Source organism: Mixophyes fleayi, chromosome 3 (genome assembly GCF_038048845.1).
Source record: "Mixophyes fleayi isolate aMixFle1 chromosome 3, aMixFle1.hap1, whole genome shotgun sequence".
Classification (NCBI taxonomy): domain Eukaryota; kingdom Metazoa; phylum Chordata; class Amphibia; order Anura; family Limnodynastidae; genus Mixophyes; species Mixophyes fleayi.
In genome coordinates, this window is record NC_134404.1 from 266,754,259 (window position 1) to 266,779,146 (window position 24,888).

The 24,888-nt window shown below is 33.8% G+C and overlaps 1 protein-coding gene across 8 annotated transcripts in view; it reads left to right on the forward strand.

Moving 5' to 3' along the window:
* The window catches only part of ADGRG6 (adhesion G protein-coupled receptor G6), a 156,789-nt gene extending 132,132 nt beyond the window's left edge, over positions 1 to 24,657 (forward strand). For 7 of the 8 annotated variants that reach the window (XM_075203568.1, XM_075203569.1, XM_075203570.1 and 4 more), the window contains 13 exons: positions 41 to 248; positions 533 to 698; positions 2,547 to 2,687; positions 4,542 to 4,670; positions 5,750 to 5,795; positions 6,632 to 6,741; positions 8,123 to 8,250; positions 9,710 to 9,978; positions 10,241 to 10,346; positions 10,490 to 10,773; positions 10,887 to 10,988; positions 12,507 to 12,665; positions 20,277 to 24,657. In XM_075203568.1, the coding sequence (XP_075059669.1) occupies positions 41 to 248; positions 533 to 698; positions 2,547 to 2,687; positions 4,542 to 4,670; positions 5,750 to 5,795; positions 6,632 to 6,741; positions 8,123 to 8,250; positions 9,710 to 9,978; positions 10,241 to 10,346; positions 10,490 to 10,773; positions 10,887 to 10,988; positions 12,507 to 12,665; positions 20,277 to 20,455 (2,027 nt within the window). In that variant the 3' untranslated portion in view covers positions 20,456 to 24,657. Of the gene's footprint in view, positions 1 to 40; positions 249 to 532; positions 699 to 2,546; positions 2,688 to 4,541; positions 4,671 to 5,749; positions 5,796 to 6,631; positions 6,742 to 8,122; positions 8,251 to 9,709; positions 9,979 to 10,240; positions 10,347 to 10,489; positions 10,774 to 10,886; positions 10,989 to 12,506; positions 12,666 to 17,592; positions 17,640 to 20,276 lie in introns of all 8 variants that reach the window. The other variant, XM_075203571.1, reaches the window with a different exon arrangement.
* Positions 24,658 to 24,888: the final 231 nt, after the last annotated feature.

The following is a 24,888-nucleotide window of genomic DNA, read 5'->3' on the forward strand; positions in this document are numbered from 1 at the left end:
ATTGTAAACTGATATGAACTGAGATAGTTGTTTTTTACAGATAATGCTGAAGACTTGGCTAATGAATTGCTAAATCTCACTGGGAATGGTCAGGAGCTGACACAGGAGAAAGTGGATAATGTTGTCCAGAAACTTAAAAAAATTGTCAATGATGCAAACATCAGTGCTGAACTGGGGTCAACTGTTGTGAATGTGTTTTCCAATATCCTAAGCAGTTCAGACAGTGTATTAGCAAAGTCTTCTTCTCAGTAAGTAATAAACCATATTTTTATAATGTACAGTATGTTATAATGACATGTTCTTTTGAGTGGAGATTGTGCAGATAAAATATGTAAAAATCGTTACAATTACTAGCAGCAAAATTAGATAAACCTTTAAAAGGGCGTCTACACAATAATATGATAACAACTCCTTCATATGAAAGAATAATTGTATTACATAAATATGAATTTATGTTTGGGATTTTTTCTGTTGTTTAATATACATACTTTCCTTTAATATAACTTGTTATGTCATTGTATGTTTATTTCAGAGCGCTAAAAACAATAGAAGCTTTGGCTTTAAAGATTCAATTCTTAGGACCGTCTGTTAGTATTGTGTCACGTAACTTGTGCCTGGGAGTTTCCAAAGTAAATACTACCTCATACAATGGTTCCAATTTCAGCGTGGGGGCACAAAGTAATAGTTCCGATTTTGAGGTATAGTAAACCAATATATTGCACTTTCTATATACAATGACTGGAATAGAATGTAGAACAATTTGCTACTTTTCACTACTGATTTGGACATGCAATACAGTGGATTAGGAGGAGAAGGTGAACAGAGCATGAAGTAAACTTATCAGACTAGGTTAAAAGTTAAAGTAGCCACATCAGTAAGGGAGTTATTTAACAGGAGTAAAAAACAAACTAAGGCAGTGTGCCATTGGTATATTAGTGGATATTTAGAAGTGATGGCATGGAAAATGTAATTGAAAATGTAAGTGAATGGAATTGCATATATATTTATGTATATCTGATCTATCTATCTATATATATATATATATATATATATATATATATATATATATTTATATATATATATATATATATATATATATATATATATATGTGTATATATATATATATATATATATATATATATGTGTATATATATATATATATATATATATGTGTATATATATATATATATATATATATATATATATATATATATATATATATACACACATACACACAAAAATACAGATACCACACAGGGGGCGCTCCACCCAAATCTGTACAGTGATGAATAGTCTATTAATAAGGTAAGCACAAAGTCCAATTTACAGGAGGCAGCTGGTTCCAGAACAGATGGTGAATCTGGAGAATCTAAAATAATGTAAAAAGAACAGAGCGCCACATAGTGTATTACCAAACACAATATTAAGTTGAAAAATAGGAAATACCAAAATAGATTCCCTATAGTGATGATGGTGAATTCCAAGGTGCAAATAGTATAGGGAAACCACAATATTGAGTGCAACAAGTTAATTCCCAAGTGAGATCACCCTTGATAAGCGATTCTGCGTACCAGATAGAGAACTTAACAAGCTCAAACTTGAAGCAAGTGATGTTCCAGAATCAGCTATGACGTAGAAGGACTACTCCTCAGCGGGACAATCATCAATTACAGATGGATCCTCAGAGCATAAACATGATAAAAAGACTAAAATAGTGTAATACTGTAAAACACTAATTTTAATAAAACAGTAAGTATCCCACTTACATGAAATAGTAAGGCACATGTTCTTACTGTGATCCCACAGCCGCTTAGCTGGAAATAAGTACATCCAGTGTCCACAAAGTATCCAGATGAACAAATGAATCCTCAACGCGTTTCGTCCATAGGATTAAAGGACTTCATCAGGAGAAAAAGTACAGCAGCATATATATGTATATATATATACAAACAAAAACAAACATATATATATATATATATATATATATATATATATATTACTATTTTACATGCTGTTTTGGACAGATATTACTTACTAGAAAAATGGGTAGTAAGTGAAGTATATTTTTAGAACATGTCCTGTTTACCAATTCCCGGGTTTTCACAACTTTTGAAAACTCCAATTCAAATAATTTGCCTCAATGGGTTTGAAATATCAGCATAATATCAGCAAAATATCAGCATAATGCAGGAAGGAACTGCAATTCCATCAATTAGTATAGTAGGAACTAGTCAATCCTTCTATTTTGCTGAAGAACCTGTTTAAGACATATGACAGATTTGAAAAAAGAGAAGCCCCTAAACAAGTTTTATATTAAAATATTATTTCCTGAACATTTGCAGGTCTTTAGAGAACAGTTTTTAAAATAAATTATTATTTCATGATAAATTAGTGTAACCGTTCAGCTTTTACCTCACTAGTACTAAAGACTACTTGATGAGAGAGAAGGCAAGGAAGCTGACTTGGCATTCATGATGTTATGATACTGTAAATAAAGAAGGATTTGTTTATATGTGTTATTTATTTCAATATTATTCTTTAACAGATTGATATGAAGAAAAATCAGGATAATCCATTGGCTTCTGTTGTCCTTCCATCCAGCCTTTTGTCCAACTTAAGTGAAAGTGATTTTTATACAGTTTCAAGAGCTCAATTCACTTTCTTCAGTAAATCCGGACTTTTTCAGGCAAGTAAATGATATCTTAAACAAATAAAGTATCTGTAAAATTTACAGTAATTTGTAAAATTTAGGTTTATATTCAATATAATCTCAATTTGTTATCCCTACACTAAAGTGTTTAGTTGCTTGTTCTCAAAATATATCACAATAAAGTTATCATATATTAATAAAATTGTTATCTTTTTACTTTGATAACATTTGTTTACAAATGGTTTGTTATAAAGTACTATACTGTACTAGTCATAGTTAAGCAAAGATAAATGTTTGAGTCATTAAGGAGAGCAACACATAAAAAAGGAGTAACCTTGCACCTGGGCAAAACCATGTTGCATTGGGAGGGGAGGTAAATTTGAAATGTGGGAACAGATTTATAGTGTAAAAATAAAGATATCAAGTATTTGTGTGTTACATAAAAAGCAGCCAGTATTTTCCTTATATGCAAAATAATAAACTAATTTGCACCCCTTGCATTGTAACATGGTTTGTCCAGAGTCAAATTTAATGGCGGGATTTCAAGGTGTTTTCTAGATGCATTGTAATATATAGTATATTGCAGTGTATAGCACTGATCAGTGAATTTAGTAAGTGGACATTATTAATAAAGCATTGCAGAGAACACAAGACTTGCCATTATGTACCAGTACCATTAAGAGGTCAGAAAATTGTTTTGTCCCTTGCTGAATTATAATGCAAATGGGCGCCAAATAAGTCACAATGCACATTTTGCAATGTATTAAAAAGATAACACATCAGATGAATTAAAGGAATCCAGATGCCATCCTAATTTCATGAAATGGCAATGAGTGTTAAAGAAGCAGTAAGTTGTATATACAGTATATAAAAAAATTAAACATTTTAAATTAATTAATGATGGTGTTAGCAATGGCAAATATGTTCAAAGGCAGTAGCAGATACAGGCAACAGTGGGCCCTTCTGCAAGAATAGTGTGCCACCCCCAACACTAATCTTGAGTTTCAGCCACCAGCAGGATGGCACACGCTGGCCAATGAGGAGAGAGAAAAGCTTCTGTCCAATAACTATTCAAATTAGTTTGTATCAGTGGTAAAAGTTGAGAGGAGTGCAGGGTTAGACTGGTGCCTAGGACCCACCGGAGAAGACCCACTTAATTAATTATGCAGTAGAATCAATTTACTAATAACCATTAATACATTAGCATCCCTTATTTAATTATACATGAACACACTATACCCTCATATATAGTTTGTAATGGTAAAATACTCTAAGGTCAATATTACTGAATACTAAATGATTGCCCAGTGTAGTGGTTCCCAAACTTTTTCAGTTTGCGGCACCTTTAGAGCTTACATAATTTTTCCAAGGCACCCCTCCAAAATAATTACTGAGCAGTCCCGTTTTACAAGTAGTTGGGTCAAAATAACATAATAAGTATTTAGGTCAGGACAGAAATACTTAGTAAGCTGTTTGCAAAAATAATATACATAAATCCAAGGGAAAGGAATATTTTTATATTTTTTTTCAATTATATTTCTGTCAAAGAATAATTTACAGGGAAGAGGCGAGGGGATCCGAGGGGGTGATCCCAGGAGGGAAGATCACCAGGTGAGGGGACAAGTTTCAAGGAGACAGGATCCCAAGGGAGAGGTGAAGATGCCAGCGGAGAGTGTCAGGGGACAGATATCATATTCTGACCGGCCTTTCTTAGTATTGTATCTACAAACCAATACATATTAACACAAATAGTTATTATTCTGTTACAGTATAACTATCAACCACTGTACACAAATGTATTACACAAATGTATTAAACACTATCAAAAGCTTTGTTAAATAAAATAATAATTTAAAATCTTTCAGTGACATATCCCTATTTTTTTTTCAGGATTCAAATTTGAATACTAAACATACACAAAAACTGAACAGTTATGTTGTGGCTTGCAGCATTGGAAATATTACTATTCGGGATCTTACAGATCCAGTAAAGATTACAGTTAAGCACCGGACAAATCAGGTACGATAACAATTTCTTAGATCCTTCACGGAACGATGTAACATAAACCCACCACATTATTACATTATATTCTAGTATGTAAATTCAAATGCATCCTTACATTAAACTAGAACTGTCAGTAATAATGCCAATGTTTTTTAATGGACTAGGTTTAAAAAAGTCAGATAATACAAGTGATAGCTCGACTTCAAGGTATTGGTATGCATTATCATGAGCTTAAATAATTCTTAATTATTAGTACAGAAGGGTCTGTAAATTTAACTCATCTACTATTTTAAACACATTGGGACTGATGCAGAGTGAGTGTTCTTTGAAATCGCTGTGCGAATGCAGAGAAAAGTGGCCGCTTGCAAATGCACCTATGGAGATTTGTTTGACCAAGGCACTTATACACTCTTGCGCTTGTAGAGGCAGGTGAGACAAGGGGCGTTCTACCATAGGCTGAGTACAGTAAAATTGTGAAGAGATGCAGACTGGGGTACAGATGCATATATACCTGTCCAAGTCGTATTACTTGCGGCTGATCAAACGAAGGTTCAAATAGCAGATAATGTCGATAACTGTCACCAACAACAGCAAACTGCTTATTATTGGCTGTTTGAGAATGCTCTGTTGATGCTGATAGGTGCTTTCTTTGTTGCACATGCATACATTATTCTTTTGTGTGCATGTTTAAGCGACCGTATATTATTTTTCACACGTAAGCGGGCGGAGAGCTGTTTCCCCTGGTAGAGATGTTTTTACATTTTATTGATGCCTAGTAGTGAATAGATATTTTGCAAACAAAACAAATGGTGCATATGCTACTGGTGCAGATCTGCACGTATCTTGTAGCTTTGCATATGTCTGCAATTGTGTCTTGTTTAATGAACACAATTTGCGCCTACGAATTGTGGCACAATTGCGGCCAACTCTGCATCAGGCCCATTCTGTTTTATATACACTTAGAGCTTATTTATGAGAAAAGAGTATTTTCTTCATTATACTGTCAGTATAACATTTGGATAGCTGTAATCATGTCTCTTGTGAGTAATAATGTGTACATTTAATATTGCATTAATATTGTTTTTGTCTTTTAGAAAAATGGAAATCCAACTTGTGTTTTCTGGGATATTAACAAAAATGGTATTTTATTTACATTTACATTATTTGTACATGTCTTGCAGTAGTGTTTAACCAAACACACATTAGTGTTAGTTCATCAGCGTGAGAATTCAACACAGGAATTGAGATAATTCTGTCTCTACATGTTTTCCTACTGCCTTAGGCCGGCTTGTAATGCAGTTTTATATCAGGACCTGCCTCATTTACAGTGAAGATTAATGTGACATCATGGCTTCAGAGAGGAATTTTACATTACATGTCCTTACACAGCTAAAATAAGTAAAAACACAATACGGCTTCATTCTACTGCACATAATAATTATTAGCGATTTAGATAAAGAAGGAAAATATTTTCTTCTTACAAACTAATTTTGATCTACTTTTGATTGGTTATGGTACTTCACCTTTAGGACTTAGCTATACTGGTCCAGGACATTGAAATGGTTTTTCTAATTTGGTAGTAAATTTCATTCTTTGATAACTTGACATACAGTATGTTTGGCTTGGCATTGCTTGCATGACCTGCCCCAAATAATGCCCTGTTAAAGGGTTTTCACCGCCCATTGTAATTTCTAAAATTTCCTATCCCCTCTGCAACCCCGAACAAGCCTGAACTGTAAATAAGCTGTTCCCTGGCCTCTAGCCAAGTGACCGGACAGCATATACAGTACCTAGAACTGCCTAATATGCAGTGGTCCTTCCTGCTGGATAAAGTACTTTAAGCAAATATTATTAGAAGTGTAACAATGAAAAAAGACTCATGGTGCCGTTTTTCTTGCACATAATTTTTTCTATCTTGTTATTTCAGTTGTAGTATATTTCTTAACAGTTTATTATTCAATCTTGCTTTTCAACAGATGGCAGTGGTGGATGGAGCCAAGCTGGCTGCAGGGTACTGACAAATGAATCCAATGATAATGAGACAGTTTGTTTGTGCAATCACCTCACAAATTTTGGTATACTGATGGTAAGTACAGAAAAAAATAAGCATGTCCACTAATTTAACCTAAGAGACTAATTTTCCAAGAAATCTACTGTTTCAGTACATGGGCCAGAATTAAGCCATCTTTAAAAGTGTAATAAACAGACACAATCAAAACATATATTAGAACTATTATTAAGATACATTTACTGATACTACTGGAAGTGATACATTAGTAATACAGTGTACACTGATTTAAATCAGTACAACAAATGGCAATTTTTCTGAGAAAGACACATTTGGCAACTCCCAAAATGGAGAGCAGTGTACTCCAGATTTGGTGTAGACTATGACAATGTGTAGTGAAAAACTCAATTATTTTGTAAATAAACATAACCTTTCTAACTTTCAAGGGAAGATGATTGAAATTACTATAGTTCCCACTTTACTACAACTTATTTTTTAGTGTTAATTCCAATTTAGATCTTATCCCAAACTTTTTTGATATAATTGTTGCACATTCTAAAATTGTTTTCGTTTCCTTATTTATTCTAATTTTGATTTGTATTACGATACTTATTAGACAGCTTAGCTTTTTTCTCAGACAAATACAGTAAGGCTTTCATTATATTTTGAATTATTTTTTATTGTGTCTTAGTCTGAAGGTAATATAGTGTTCTAGGTAACTGTAAAATTGTATTTAGCTATTTTTGGATCTGCTACAATATATAAATATTAATCCTTCTCCAAAAATTGCTGAATAAAATGTTACTACAAACTGCCAGACTTGAGTCAAAGAAAGATGTTGTCAGGATCCAAAATTATATTATTCATAATAGTAAATGTTGATTTGTTCCTACTAGATTTATACTTAGATGACATTTATAGATTTCAGCTGGGGCTCCAATAGATCTGAACGAAATTTTCAAAAGTGTTCAGAGAAATATTTGCCTTCTTCCATATTTTTCCATGAAATGTTGCACATTGATCAGGAGGAATTTGGCCTAAAATGTTCCCAGATCTCCATAATTATAACACACAGCAGAAATAATTCATCGTCACCGTCGCAGTTCTGATCATAGACTAAATATTTGGTGAAATGAGAATTTATAAAATTGTAACTTCGCAACTCTGCCAATTGCCTCTTCTACTGTAAAATTTGCGATTTGCATGAAATTTCGCCATAATTTTTCTCATCACTACTACTCATCTAGTTTCTAGATTTGTATTTCTGGCATCTGAAAACTACATTAGTTTGTTTGTCTTTATCTGACTTTACAGCAGTACATCTGCTTGACCTTGAAGTTTTATTTTTTTTGTTTACATTAAATCTAAATTGCTTAAACAGAAAAATTATGTCTCTGAGCAACTTCGGCTTATACCCATTTACCAATGTAAACATTGTTGTTGTTTTGTTTTTTCGCAGGACCTCCAAAGAAATCAGGGACTCATAGATCAACAAAATTCCAAAATACTCACTTTTATAACATATGTTGGCTGCGGGATATCGGCTATATGTACAGCTGCCACACTTCTGACTTACATTGCATTTGAGTATGTATATGTACCAGCAAATGTATCCTAAATCTTCTAACTTCTTCTGTTACTTCACTAGTGTATATTCTGAGTACCTACAACACATCTAAAATAGACACAGATACATATACATAAAGATATTACACATTTATATAAACCTAAATATGTTTGTTAAAATGGCGCGTGCCATAGATGATATACAAATCTAGCTTTTATCAAAGTTTGGTCTTATTTTTAAGAAACTATATATTTTTTATTACAATTTGACATCCTAATAAAATAAGACATAATAAGCATAAACGTTTCATGCTTTCTATTTGTATGTACAATTATATATTACAATGAAGTATAACATAATAATGAAAATTGGGGGGATTCAATAAAAGTCAAGGATTAAGCTCCATAGATAATTGTGCCCAAAAATGTAATAGAAATGAATAAAAAAATCTCAATCAGAGACCCTCTGTTGAAATGGCCAATTACTTCAGGTGGTTAGATTTATTATTAATAATTATAATAATAATAATAATAATAATAATAATTCATAATATTATTATGTGTTTGCTATAGAATGTAATACACTAATGTAAACAATTATTTTGGCTTGCATAAGGAATGATGAAGGTGCTATTTTAGTTGCTTTTACAAGGGCAAATGATTAAGACCACCCCTGAGTACCTCATACAAGACCCAAACTTGAGAAACACAGGTTTACTGATATTGGTATAATTATACATTTTAAGATCTGGTACAAATAGAATTGCTGCTACGGGATAGGTCTAGATCCTTAATTTTTGCAATGATGTATGTTAAATTGTTTCCTGAAAGTGCTTGAAACACGTATTACATTAATAACAATCAATGAGCAATTTGCAGGAATCTATAAAATGATCTTGCATACCACTTCGGAAGGATTGTTAGCCCATATATTGTTTCTAACACTTTTCAAATATTTTCAATATGGCAAGTGCTTTCTACCATTCTTCCATTTCTCTGGTGCCCTCCTGAAAACATTATTTAATATAACGTATTAAATAATATGTTGATGTCTTGAGATGTTTCTTTGCTCAGGTATCATATTAAGATGTAGTCATCAAACTGAAAAAAATCACAGGTCAAAATATTCTACAATAGAATCAAGAAAATAAATGAAATGAGAAGGCTTTGATCCTGGGCCCATCATCCCAGTGGGCTCCTATAGTAGCTAGGCTTTCTATAGTAGTCCATGACTCTGTTTCTGTATCATATTCTTATTTATGAACTATGCTCTGCCTTAAAATCAATTTTAGCCCCTACTACATTTTTATGCATGTGCAATTTCAGTTTATTTTGTTGTAACAATAGGCTGTGCAATATTGCTGAGAAGACTGTATAGCCATAATTCATATTATCAGACCCGCTGTTAAGTTAGAAGAGCAATTTGTATTTCCTAAGCATGAACAGTAAGACAATTTATTTATTTATTTTTTCCCTATAGAAAAATAAGGCGCGATTACCCTTCAAAAATCCTGATGAACCTGAGTACTGCCTTACTCTTCCTGAACCTCTTCTTCCTCCTGGATAGCTGGCTTGCATCCTTTGACATTGATGGGCTTTGCATAGCAGTGGCTGCTCTGCTGCATTTCTTTCTCTTGTCTACATTCACATGGATGGGATTAGAGGCTGTGCACATGTATATTGCACTAGTAAAAGTGTTCAACACATACATCCGGAGATACATTTTGAAATTCTGCATTATCGGTTGGGGTAAGTCTATAATTTAAATATTTACTGTAATAACTATAAATATCTGGCTTTTATCAACAATTTCGAAGTTATAAATTTAATGACTGGGGTTGTTGGCAAAACCAATTGACTAAATGGGTTTAGTCAATGAAGAAGTATGTAGCGGTACCCTGGCCGATGCCTCAGTGTTCTGCAGTTGCAGGGTCATTGTCTTTACTGTGCTTTTGTGTCCCTTGGTAAATTGGGGAGCCTGATTAAACATTTATATTCCATTGTAAAACAGGTGTACCTGCTGTTGTGGTTGCAATTGTTTTGGCAAGCACATATAAAGAAAGTGCCTATGGAACAGGCGCTTATGGACAGGATTCCACTGGGAACGGGGATGCATTGTAAGTATATATTAAAGTATATATATATATATATATGTATATATATAGACTATTATATAAATGTCTCAAGCTTTGCCACCCACGTTTATATACCCAAGATTCATTCCAATACTGTATTGCTAATAGTAATTACTCTCTTTCAGCTGCTGGATAACAAACAACACAGTTTTCTATGTCACATGTGCTGCCTACTTTGGAGTTATGTTTCTGATGAATGTGGCCATGTTCATTGTGGTGATGGTACAGATCTGTGGGAGAAATGGAAAGAGGACCAATCGTAGTTTTCGAGAAGAGGTGTTCCGGAACCTGCGCAGTGTTGTCAGTCTCACGTTTCTCCTAGGAATGACATGGGGGTTTGCTTTTTTTGCTTGGGGCGAAGCTACTCTTGCATTAATGTATCTATTCACTATTTTCAACTCCCTGCAAGGTACAGTTGTTTACAATTCAGAATAAGATATTTACACTTGTTTACAATAAGTAATACTATAGGAATATGGTGCAAAATTATCCACTAAACTCCAGCATGTTTGTCTTTCGTAGGTTTGTTTATATTTGTCTTCCACTGTGCATTGAAAGAAAATGTACAAAAACAATGGAGACGGCATCTATGCTGTGGGAAACTTCGACTGCCAGATAATTCAGGTAAAATTCAGTAATTTCTTAAACAAAAGTATTCATTGATGAATTGAAAATTAGCATAATAGTGTATTTGGTGCCTTGGGATTGTTGTACGGTGTAGACCCCTAACATAATTTATACAGATTAATTTCAGTCTCCAGCCATTGACAGCAATATAACAGCCCCATGTACTGGCTTTATGTCCATCCAGAAAACTGAGGAGGGAAGCTAAATAACAGAAATGGAATGCACACTGTACATGAATGTCAACTTGTCCTTCTTTTCATTGATTGCAATTGTGCAAAACCTTCATTTTCTGCTCTCTTTATTATTAAATGTCTTAAAAGCAATGTTTTACATAGGTCATATTCAAATATGTCATTGTAGATATCAAATAAGTGTACTACATTGTTTTCAGGATCTCACATTGGAAATGTTAATGACTGTTTGCTGTAGAGAAGGTTACTCTACCTAAACCTCCATCTGCTACCAAAGTAAAATGAAAGCTGGGTATAATTCCAAAGCAATTTTATGACATTGAAACATATCTTCAATGCATCTTAATTTATTCTGCTGATATGACAATAACATTTTCTGAGATTTGCATCTATTGCACACTGCACTATAAACCCACGCCACCTGTTAGATGACCCTGTCCACTATTTGACTAAACCACACCCCTTTTTGATATCGTGAAACAGTGAGCTGGTCCTGGCTCCTAACTTTTGGAGATGGGTCCTAGATTTTGGACAGATATGTAGAGCTGCAAGCAGAGGTTTGAAAGGTAGTGTGGCCATCATATCTCACACCTCTTGTTGTCTGAAGAACGAGTTACATAATTGTTTCAGTGATTCTTGAAGTAAGGATGGTTTATTTTGCCCCCACTATATCCAAGATTACTTTTTGGATGGATTGTGGAAAATAAGGATTACATATTGGTGGAGGATTCGGGTGGTAATGGCTATTGACTAATACCCAACCCCAATCCTAACACTTGCCACAATAGAACTGGGGGGCTAGAGGGAATACTATAGTATATGGAGTAATTTTAGCGTGTTTGAGGGTCCTACAGGAAAAAAGGGTTTGCTGGGCTGTGTTTCTTCTCAGCAATGATGTCATCTAGTATAAGGTAGTTGGATACATCACTGGTCATTTGATAAATTGGGAGGAGGTGTGTATTGTATATGGCCCTCCAGCAAGCGGTCATTTACCTCACACAAATCTCAGTTGTGAACCACTGTCCTAGACAAATGTATAGTAGACCTTATGCTAAATACATTCATGTTGACCAAAATAAGACTGTTTAGATGATTTGTCACGGTTTGTTACTATAACTAGTTAATGAAAATCTAAGCAAGTTGCAATATGCAAATGGATCCACAGCTTTTTCTCGAATATATATATATATAGATTCATGTTAAATATTGCTCTAATGCTTTGCACATGGCTTACTTTCTATAAACTAGTACACAATAAGTGATCCACTGGATTGTGTTATCTTTCTTTTCATTCTTTTTCTTAAACGTGCTCTTTACTTTTCAGATTGGAGTAAAACAGCCACTAATAACACAAAGAAGAACAGCTCAGATAATAATCTGGGGAAATCCCTTTCCTCCAGCTCAATAGGCTCAAATTCTACATACTGGACATCTAAATCGAAGTCAAGTTCCAATCCATTCTTTAAAAGGAACAGCAGCACAGGTGAGCGAGTATGTCTTTGTATACATATAAATATACAGTACGTGTAAAGATTTTCACTAACATAGACAATGTAAGTCATAAGAATTCCCGCCCCCCCCAAAAAAATATATGCAAAAAAACAAAGACATATTAAGGGATCTTAAAATAAGGGAATTAATACAAGAAATGAGGATGATTTATAGTAGCGCAGACATAAACTCACAGCTGCCCTTATGCTGCTACCCCAATCCACAGTGGAGTAAAAGATAACAAGCTACAAAACATAAAATATGCAGCATAAATAAAGCACTAGAGTTTCAAAAATATTCTATCACAAAAACAATCAATATCACAAATCAAATCAGGTATCTTTCCAAAATATAAATGAATGTTGATAATACACTTGATAAATGTTCTAATTAAATCCAGACACAGTAAAACAAAGTCTCTAATTAACATTGTACTGTAGACTCCTTATCCCGTATATAGTATGACAAATGTACAGCGTTTATGTGTCCACTTCTTGATAAACGGAAAAGGCTATTTGCTTCTCTTGTCAAATTTAAACAATAGAAGCACAGAGATGAATCTCTCTGAAAACAGCCCCTCAGGGAAACACACTTATGAGATCTCCGTTGTTAATCAGAATATCATCTCCACATGAAACTATGTTCTCCAAGGTGTCACGTAAGACCAGATCCTTGATGTCTGTGAGCGTATCTCCTCCACATCGACTTCACAGAAGATTGTGCTTGTAAAATAGTATATCGAACCAGATACTCAATCTCGGTCAGTGTGTCATTAATCTTTCACTATGATGTCTCCATGACACCAGAGGCCGATAATGTGTTCAGAAAGTGGAAGGAAAAATAGAAAAGTGCCAATAGTGCGTTATCTTCTTTTAAAAAGATTTTATTCGACACTTATAAAACATTCCATGTAATAGAACATGATAAAAATAAAAAATGTATTGGACATCTCTCTTAGGATGGACTCTTACCCGAACAAAATGTTAATAATGCATAAAACAGTACTCTTGAAATCGCCTGCAATCCAAGATACTGATAATAGGGATAAAGATCTCCTTTACAGATATCCAGCCAGAGCCTCCGGTATGTTGAACTCCCGCGAGTTCGCTGCCTTGTAATTTCCCTATACAAGCCAGCGCCGCTTTAAATTTAAGCGCTGAAGACGGCGAACTCGCGGGAGTTCAACAATCCGGAGGTTAATACATTTACCCCCAGATATCCACCCCCAAACATTAGAACCACGTCCAATCAATCATCTTTATACAAATTAACTGCATTTTTAATCAGGAAATAAAACAAGAGAAGCATGGTGCAGTTACGAGCAAACTGTGTAATAATGCAGGCTTGAAAGGTGCTCCATCGTATAATTTATCACAACGGAATGTGCTCCATCTATATATAGTTTTTCGGGTGAGAGGTGAGAAGAAAATTTCTAAGCATCAGTCCTTAGTAAATATTGCCTAAACTATGTTAATTTAGAATTAAGCAATGTTTTATCAATATATAAATCTTGTTTGTTTTGTAAATGATATTTTTAACAAATTGATTTGTACATTTTTAGCTAAATACAATGACTGCAAATGTGTACCCTAGTGATGAGCTGTGATTCTCTTATTTTGGGCACAAATTGTGTGTAGCTTGTCATGTACAAATCCATATTATTAAAGGAAGAACTTCACATTTATGGTAATAATTTATTAGTATTTTTATATATTGTTTATGAACAATGAATTAAAAAGAGCTTAATAGGTGATAAATTGAGGTTTGAACTTTACAAGCTATGGTTTAAGAAGAGTCACACATTAAAGGAACAATATTTCACTTAGTGCTGTATGTTATTTGAAAATGACAAATTAATTATATGTGTCCAGCTCAACATACCCTTGTAAGATGTGTCTTTTATTGGGGTGTAATTTCCATCTTCATTTTAGACTGAAATTGCGTCCCAATTCAATCTCTAATCTTGAACATCTTGGATTATGTTAATTGAAGGTCATAATTTTCATGTATGCACATGCAAATTACCCTTGATACCATTTCCAATTGGAAATAGAATTACAGGAAATGTATCAACTATTGTATTATTATTGTATTATTGTATTAACTAACAATTTATATTTTCTCTTATGCCAGCATATACATGCTTCTAGTGGGTGATAATCTAACAAAAATACAAACAATTTTTTTTTATAATTTTTAAATAGTTTTCTAATATTTAAATGACCACTTTATGATTGGATAGATTTCACCCCTTCATAACCAAGCCAATTTTGAAATCTTATTAATGCACCCATGTTACAGGGTATACTTTTTATTTTGTAGTATAGCCAAGTGGATTTTAATTTGTTGGATTTTTTTATTTTATTATAGCATAATAAATATATTTTTATTTTATTTGCATTATACAGGCAGGACTCGATTTTCTGTGATTATTAACCTAATGACTTTTATGCAATTAATCCTAGCCCAAATTATCAGCTAAGTCTCCCAAATATTTGTGTTGACACCACATTGCATAATAGTATATATACGATAGTATAAATATTTTCTTTACTCTCATAAAATGTTGCTTTTGTACATATGTACCCATATTGTCAAATCTTTAGAGCGGAAGTAAATGGAAATTATGCTGGCACCATCTGGGTAGTTTTGGGTGCACATCGTTCTTTGTGACAATTAAGTATTTTTACATGCATGCCTAACACTTATGTAGAATGAACAATTGTCAAACACAATGACTTATGAGGTTGTTATTGATCTGGGGAGGAATACTGCAAACTTTTTTAATTTAGTTTGGGAACCCTTTATAGTCATGGATTGTTAATTTGGTTTGATTTCACCTTCCCACCAATACAATTGAATCTAATGTCATTTGAATCTTGTAGCAAATTTCACGTTATTTGATATGAGATCAAGGTTACGCTTGATTAATAGTATTAGTATTAGGGGTGATTTGATCTGGACCTCCTGTGCACTGTCAAATGATAGAATAACATAGTTATGTCATAGTGACATCACTGGGTTTTGTAGTAGCTACACTTTGTATTTTGCACACAGTGCTATCCAGCAATCAGAGGGCCATGACCTGAATCATTTGTTTCCTATCCACTCATTGGATCCTTGGGCCATCGGAGACATGTTGAGTCTGACACTAGAAAGTTTTTGTTAGAAAAACTAATATTCTTGTAATATAATTTTTAAAAACAGTCATATAATAGTAGCATTCCCACCTAAGATCTGGCTCTCAGTTAAGATGTTTCTCCTTTCAGCTCAGGGCTGAGCTGAAAGTAGAACAAAATTGCTGGCTTAGAGGTATCAACCATCTCTATGGGGCAACTGTCATCATGATCTATTTTTTGCAATATATGGGCCCAGATGGGTCAACTTAGCAAGGAGAGAGAAATGCATAATGAAGAAGAGAGAGGACAGCATTGATTTATGGATATTTATGTTTTAAATTCCACCTTTCACCTACCCAGTGCAGTGGACGCTCACATTGTTGACAGAATCAGTATGCAACCTAACAATTCAGTAGAACTAGTGTCATCACTAGGGCATTTTATATCAGATTACTGTGCTTTAGGCATATCATTGGTTCCCGGCATCTCAGGGATATATTGGTTCAGCCCCAAAAATGGCCTCCACCACTGTGTGTAGGAAGTGGTTCCACCTTAAATAGTATGGTTTTTTAACGAACATTATGATGAATTAAAAAAATGGTTGTTTTTTTAATTGTTGAAACTTTATTTAAAAAGCCTTTGGAGGTGCAAATCACTATAATAATGTTATGTATGTAAATTAACAAATTCTAAACATGTTTCTTTCCATTCACTATTGTTTTAATAATAACTAAAAAAGGAGGGGCATCATAAAAATATACAGTGGAAATTAAGAAAAAAAAAACTTTGCATAGAATTTGAAATAAATGTAAAATGTTACCTTTATATACTATTTTCCATTTTATCTCATCCTTCTGAGCTTGTTAAGAGGTTCCAATCAGGCAAGTGTGTGATACGTCCGATAAACCTGAAGGTTAGGTTGCAGCATTTAGTTTTAATGACCAGTCTATTTCCATCTACTGTGGGTATTAAGAGACCACATTTGCCCCAGAAGTTTTATCTGTCATTATATGTGGCCTCCTGCTCCCCAGGCACATTTCTGTACAAAAAATTAGGCTAGAAAGAGAGACATGAAGTTGCAGCTGTCAACCAATACAAAGCTGATACATCATAGTCCCTATTGGTTGACAAACCTCTATTCATAGAACCTCAGTGTAAAAAAATTAGCTACAAATAAATTAACATTTTTTTCTGAAGAAATTAAGAGCTTGTACATTTTACAAAATGGATCCTGTGGCGTTACAAAATGTATTTGCAGGTATTATTCTCCAACACGTTAAAACTAATATAGACAGCTTTAGTACAATTCCAGCAAAAAAAAAAAATTATATATATATATATATATATATATATATATATATATATATATATATATATATATATATATAACAAAGTAAACAATGCACACTCACGATGAAAAGCAAATATAAACTTTAGGAGAATACTTCACTAGATCAGATAAGATTAGTTTTGACTTTGATTGAGAGTGTGTCTTCTGTACAGCTGTTGATGGAATTGAGCCAGGGGTGTGGGACTGTATTAGTTTTTCATTTTAGTTTAAGATACCGTATAGAATACTGCAGCACAGCCTGTGGAAAGATGTTTTCAGCATTGAGGATAACAGCATGGGTTATAATCAAACATTACCTTGGGTTAAAATTTATTCTTTCACTATTAAATGATTTTTTTGAAGAAAATGCTACACAATAATTCAAACCTTTATGTTGGGCACCTTGTGGTTTACACTAACGTTTCTGTTACTTACTCAACTGACCAATACATTCCATGTTTATGGCATAGATAATGGCTTCTAAGATCATCCCTTAACCAGAGGTGGAATCATCCAGGTAAATGTTCCTGTAAGGTTGGTTGGATGCATGACCTTTCAACAACTGGGTTGGGTGCTTTTGCATGAGGTCAAACAACGGAAGGATCATTTCCTAATCAGAATCTCTAGTCATTCTACTGCTTCATCTTGTGCCAATGGTGTTCATCTCTAAATTTCTACAATTTATTATGGCTATTTCTTTTCTCACTTCAATTTTTTTGGGGAAAAATATATCACGGTATATTGATAGTCTTCAGTATAAATGTGCTTATTAAAACCTCTGTGCATGTACTAGCTGCAGTCACATACATGCCTATTATAGTTTGCATTATAAATATCACGCTATGCTGATATTTATACGGTATTCATTAAATTAGTATATTCACATCTTCCGGCTATCTTTTTATAGAAGGTAATGGGATTTGATGTATTCTTTCTAATGAGATGATGTAAAATTAGAGTTATGCTAGAATTACAACCACATATGGACATCTAATTGTAGCTACATAGCAGTTATAAAAGTGTGTGTATCTGTATACTGATATGTATGGATATCTGCTTATCAGCATATGTAGTAAAATAGCACATATGAATTTATGATGAATTCACTTAATTGAATCAGAGAGCAAATGGTATATATTGGCAATATTATGCCAATTATGACCAATGTAGTTTGGATTGATAGGTTTGTGACCCTGTATATGTTATAGTAAGAGATTAAAAATACTAGTACCACTCTAAGGGGCCTATTTATGAAGTCCTAAATTATGCGGAACTGCCTTTTCTGCATGGTTTATGCATTTTTAAGTAAAATGTTCATTTACTAAAAGCCTAACGCAGGAGATATCGGAGTTATCTCCTGTGTTAGGCAAAATACTGCATTAACCTCAGTCTCTATAATAGTCAATGGGGACTGTGGTTTGGCCAATTTTAGTTCCGGAAAGCTTAGATTTTTGGAACTTATCCCGCATGGCTAATGACATCTGAAGATCCTATGGAGAGAGCATTGCAGTAGAGTGATCTTTGGATCCCTCACCTCAGCTTATCTGCTCTACCCTCTGGTTACTATCGCAAAATGTCTCTGCGCATGTGTGACTTTAAGTCATAGTAACCGGAGAGGAGAGACAGACAACAGGAGTTTTAAAGTAAGTGAAGTCATCCCGGGATAGCCTCCTACCGCATCCGCATCTGTCATTAATTATCATCTGTCATCGTTGCGATGACAGATGATAATTAACGGGACAAATCCCTGTTAATTAATTAATGAGCCAATCAAACCTGCTTTAAGGCAATTTGTTTAAAGAAATATTGTTATCAAATATACGCGTGTTTAAAAAATGGATACCAGCCAGTGGATGGAGTGTTTTTAGCTTTATAAAGTCAGGCATTTATTCACGATTTATGGGTACTGTTTTCTTAAGGAACAAATCCACAGGGTCATGTCAATATGTCATTTCCTGTCTGGAATATTAGAATGGAATGCTGTAGGCTTAAAACAGATCCAGCATCATTGAAGACATTTTCAGAAACTTTTGTTTGCTGCAAAATGGCGATTGACCTTACCTCTTGGGAAATCTGTCTCTGGATGCCACTCTTTCCTTTTAAATCCTATCCATACAGCAGCATGATCATTTGGCTTTGAAAGTTAACCTAATGCAATATTCTGGAATGTGAAACATATTGTATTATAATTGCTTGCTTGGAAGTTTTTGCATTCTGATTATCATTCTGCCTGATCCTTTTCCATCTATTACTGGGTTTATTTTTCATTGTTTTCTACATTTCATATACTATATACCTTTTTCAAGTCAAAGAAATATAGGTTTGATTTATAATGCATACTCTGGTTTATTGCTGTATATGTATACTATAGCTATGCCATGATTAAGTCCATATTAAAACTTTCAGCTGATATAAAAGCATTTTATTATATGTATTTACTTATTAATTGGAATGATGTTTATGTTCTACACTTACTGTACATACTGAATACCATAAGGAAATGTATAATTTAATAAAATTAGTATGAAACATATGAGGACACCAACACTATTAATTCAGTGACATTAACTCCTGGGACCTATATAATTCTTGTTTGCTGAATAGCTGATATAAATCATCATGCTCATAAATTAACTGCCTACATGCATTTGACACGCAAGCAGCTATGCCAGCTTCACAGATGATATCTGTGAAACTGACATAGCTGTTTGCATGTTTAGTTTATTTTATGATCATGATGATTTATATCAGCTATTTACACTTCCCCACAAAAAAGAAAAAAAAAATCAAGCAAACATTTTATGACACGTTGAAGAGCTACATAAAGGAGGAAAAGTAGTAGAGCCCTTTGACTACCAGTTTGTAACACACAATTGGTGGCAGATAGAACCAAAGAAAGTTCATGATGGACATTTAGTTTGTCATATGTCTATTTTGTTTAAATATATAACAGTTTCATTAAAGTGGAAACTTTACTTTTAAATATACTTTTTATATCTAATATTACTGGCATAAAACTGCTAATTAGACATAGTACACATGAATATTTACAATGATAACAATCATTAATTACATTAAGGTGCATGAATCCCTAAAGAATCCTTTACATTATAATAGAAATCTATATATTTATACATGTATTTTGCTTTTACAGGTTACATTTTTGGGGACAGACCCTCAGTCAAGTTTACACCAGTAGACGGTGAACAGACATCAATTCTTCCGGTTCACCATGTTATTGACAAAGTAAAGGGCTATTGCCATCCTCACTCCGACAACTTTTACAAGAACATCATCATGTCAGATTCCTTCAGCCACAGTACTAAGTTCTAATCCTAAAACGAAAATGTTCAATGTGGGAATGCTATCTCATAACCGAAATAAGCACAAAAGGGAATTTTAATCGCATGTATGTTAATGTACTTAGAATTAAAACCTACAAAAGGACATGAAGGGACCTTTCAATGAAGTTTTCCACTAGATGACTGTGAAGTTAAAGACATGGTGGAATATTTAAAGTTTTCAGGACTTACACTGCAAGCCTGTTACCAGGAATTGGAAGACCTATGACCCCATAAACAAAGAATAAATCAGGTCCACAAACATTACCTATGCCTTAATTAAATTGTCCTGAGCCAATGCACCTCATTTTTAAAGTATAAAAATATAAAATGTTTTAAGAATGTTATTGCTAAAAAGTGCAAGCCTATGCCATTGCTTTATAACTGTTCAACATTATTCAGTTCAAAATGTAATTACCACCTTGCCAAAATCTAGCAGCCATCCATTGTTATCATTTTTTCCGACTAACCGTCCTTGTGTACTTAATGCTCATTTGTTCATGCAGACTACTGTTGTGTTACCTTTTTAGAAACAAATTGTCCATGCTGGGTTTCAATGTATCGGGGAAGACAGATATATGAAGACCATCTCACAGTGCTAACTTTTTCATATGTAGCTTTGAAAAACAGTGTTGCAGATTTTAATTCATCTACTATATGAATTCTTCTTTTATCTCTAAATCTTAATGTTGGACAAAAACCCACAGGAAATGGAAACCATCAATCATATTTTGCATAGAGTTATATTATAAGGTAATTATAACACAGTGTTAGTGCTTTGCACAGGTACAATTACCACCATAAATGAAATCATGTGCATACAGCGAGGAACTAATTATGCTTAAAATGATTGACCAGGTCACTGAAATATCAAAATTCAGGATAACATTCAACATTAAAGATAATTACAGCAAAATCATATATAATGAAAGCCGCTTAATCTTCATTGTTGCAAACAAAGGTTTTCAACACTAATTACACAGTGTATGGCAACATTTCACATATTAAAACATAGCTTTAATATTATTATTTAAGAATGCTTTATCTAGGATTGGGCTTGTTTTATTATTACAGAAGTTGTATTCTCTCCATGGGCAAGGACTCAACCCGGTTTATGTTTTTCCTCTTATTTATTTATATATTTTTTTTGTTTAATATAACTGTGAAGATCGTTGTAAATTAACAGCACTATACAATTTGAGTTTATTACGCACTTTGGTAAATACATAAAGCAAAAGAAGTTATGTCCTATCCATTCACCCTTTGCTAAATTTAGACAGTTTGTATTACTTTTGCATATACCATTTAATATAATATTTAATATTAGAAAACTGATACTGTAAATTGAATGCATTTGTACTGGACACATTCCTTTGGTAATATGATATACAGTAGAAATGATATTTAGCACTAAATTTACTACTACAGTCAAAAACATTTTGTTAACTACTAACATATAGCCTGAATTCACAATAACAAGTTGACTCTAAACCATAATCAAACATTAGTGTCTATCCACAATTTTCCCAAAATGGTTCTGAAATTTTGGCAATGTTCACAAATAAAAATCAGTACAGCTTATATGATTTTTATTATCAGTGAAAATAAATGTATCTATTTGCTGCTTAACCATGCAGTTCATAAAACACAATTCAAGCTACTTAGTAGGGTGCAGATCAATATTGTGTCTCAGTCAGTATCTATTGTTGGCAGACGTTACAAAAGCTTGTCTTTTTGTAAGACCTAAACTGATTCAAAATGTAACATTTTAATGTAAGATCTGTTACCTAATTCATGGATCATTGCCCTACTTTAAAAAGGAAACTGCACATACTTTCCTTAAACATATCCCAAATTGATAATAATATGATTTGTAAATGATTACCTTTTATTTTTTTGCTGCCTTTTGGTAGGAATATAATTATATATTGGCCGCTTCCAACCACCTACAATATATAAATGGCAGATACAGTTGTTACATATTTGCATTTTGGCCTCCTTTATTTGTTTCTTAGTGGGTTTGAAATGTGGTTTCTCTGGACAGTGATCTTACAAAGAAGCTACTTATTCTCCAACTTCTCTTGTGTCCAACTGGCTATAAGTCTTTTGTGGATTTTAATTATTGATAGTGTGCACCTATTATCTCCACATGGACCATCTAGGAAGATCCCTGGCTGTTCCATCCTTTCCAGTCTCACAGTAACTTTCCTTGTGCAGTAGTGTACTTTGTTGTGCAAAAGAGCATAAACATTCTCTAGCTGTTTCCTGGATCCTGACCTTAGTCACACCACCAAGTGTTGCTTTATATCAGCTTGCACTGACCTCAGCCTATTCTTAACTGCACTTCACTGCTGCCTGCTCCTGAACTTTGACTTGTATTGTGATGTGGAACTGTGCTTGATTGTTAGCAGCCTCCTGGTGCAACTCCTCGGTGGTAGTCAGTATAACCATACTGACAACACCAAATGTGAAAAGGCCAACATGATTACACCTTTCAGGCTGATAACACTGACAGGTTGAAAAGGACACTTGAAACAGCTCAGATGAAGGAACATCCCAGCAGGCTACACTGACTCAGTGCCAAGGTCCCCACTGTCATTCACTGCTAATTTAAGGAGGCGCTGGCTGTACATTGCTCTTTACAAAGCCTACAACATTGTACAGACAGTGCTTCCTTAAATTACCACCTTAACAGCTAGAATGACAGTGAGAAACTTGAAACTGGCGTCATTGTAGCCTACCGGGAGCTGTTTCAAGTGTCTTTTTCAACCTGTCAGTGTTATCAGCCTGTCATGAATTACAGGTTCAGTGTAATCATGTCGGCCCCTTCACAGTCAGTGTTGTCACTATCGTTATAAGGTACCCCACCCCGACTCCTTTGGGTATTGCAAGCTGTGGACCTCTTGTAGCAAAGTCCAAGTCCCTTTGCAAGGTCCTCTGGTGAAAACCAGGAGGCCATTTAGATTCTGTGGCCAGTGGATATTACCACAGAAACAGTGCACTCACTGCCTGCAACTGTGGAGTGGGTGGGTGAATATGGGGCTATGTCAGGGCAGGGGCTAATCAAGTTGTTCCTTTCATCTTTGCATTAATAGTATGCCATCTAGTATTAGATCACTGTTACAAGTGACCTATTGTTGCAGAAAGCATGTAGTAGGCATGGATCATGTCCACTTTGCACAGATCTAGCCCCCCAAATATACAAAGTTTACTAAAACAAATATTTTTGCCCATTTTTCCCCATGTCAACAACATTTGCAAATCATTTTATCCCATTAACAACTGGGTAATATATCAATTGAAAAAACAAATTAGTGTACACAATTTATGGTTCTACTTTTCCTAAACATATATATTAGTTTGAGATTATCAAGAAAACCAGGCATGGCTATAGCTTCATAATACTGACATTTTTAAATGATGTATTGTTCTGTATGTATGTTTGATTAACTAAGCAAATCTTAACTGGTAAACACAAAAACATAGAAAGTTGTACTAAACAGATAATGTGAAATGCCTCACTACTGTGTGATAATTTCAACCATTAACCATATCCATTATGTGACATGGAGTGAACAGCTCACCTGAAAATCATATTTCAAGGGATTATGTAGTCACTTAATGGTGAAAAGGGAAAGAATGTGTGAAATCATTATTACTTATAAAATATCAGTAAAGGGTAAGCTGTACTTGTATATGTTGCTACATTTTAATTGTATTTTTTTTTCTTTTTTTACTACTGTGTAGTAGAATTTTAATGTATTAATAGCCTCCTTTTTAATAGTGTCACTATTAGTAATAGTCAGTTACTTTTGAGCTTCCACACTTACTAGTGTACTCATTTCTCTTTGTACAGTATAATTATTCTTTAGACTATTATTAATGTACTGTTTTTCGGTAGCCACAGTGGAACGTTTGCTGTGGCTTGCTTGGTCTGCCATGTACATATTTATTTATTTGTTTGAATGTGTGAAATTATGTTTGTTTTTCTAAGCTTCACCATATACATAATAGTTTATATTGATGTTATGATTTTGTTGAAAATAAATCAGAGTGTGGTATTCAGTCATGGAGAGTTCAGGCCATGGAGAGTTTGAGATACGGTTTATACCATTCTTTAATATAGATCATTGGATGTATAGCTTGTTCTAAACAAAAATGTTCATATTTTGAAATAAATATACATTTCTTTAATATACTGTGTGTTTTTATTTTCCCAAAAATATATGTGTATTTTTGCTATGATTGTTATGCTTAATTTGAGCAAGGATCAATAACCATATTATTAGCAGCCACACATTACTTTACACATGCTATTAGAAATATATTATACTATATTCTAATCAGTATGCATGTACTATGTTTCCAATGTTGCCAGCAGGGAAAGACTGGCAATGTTTGCCTGGGGGCAGGCCTTACTAAGTA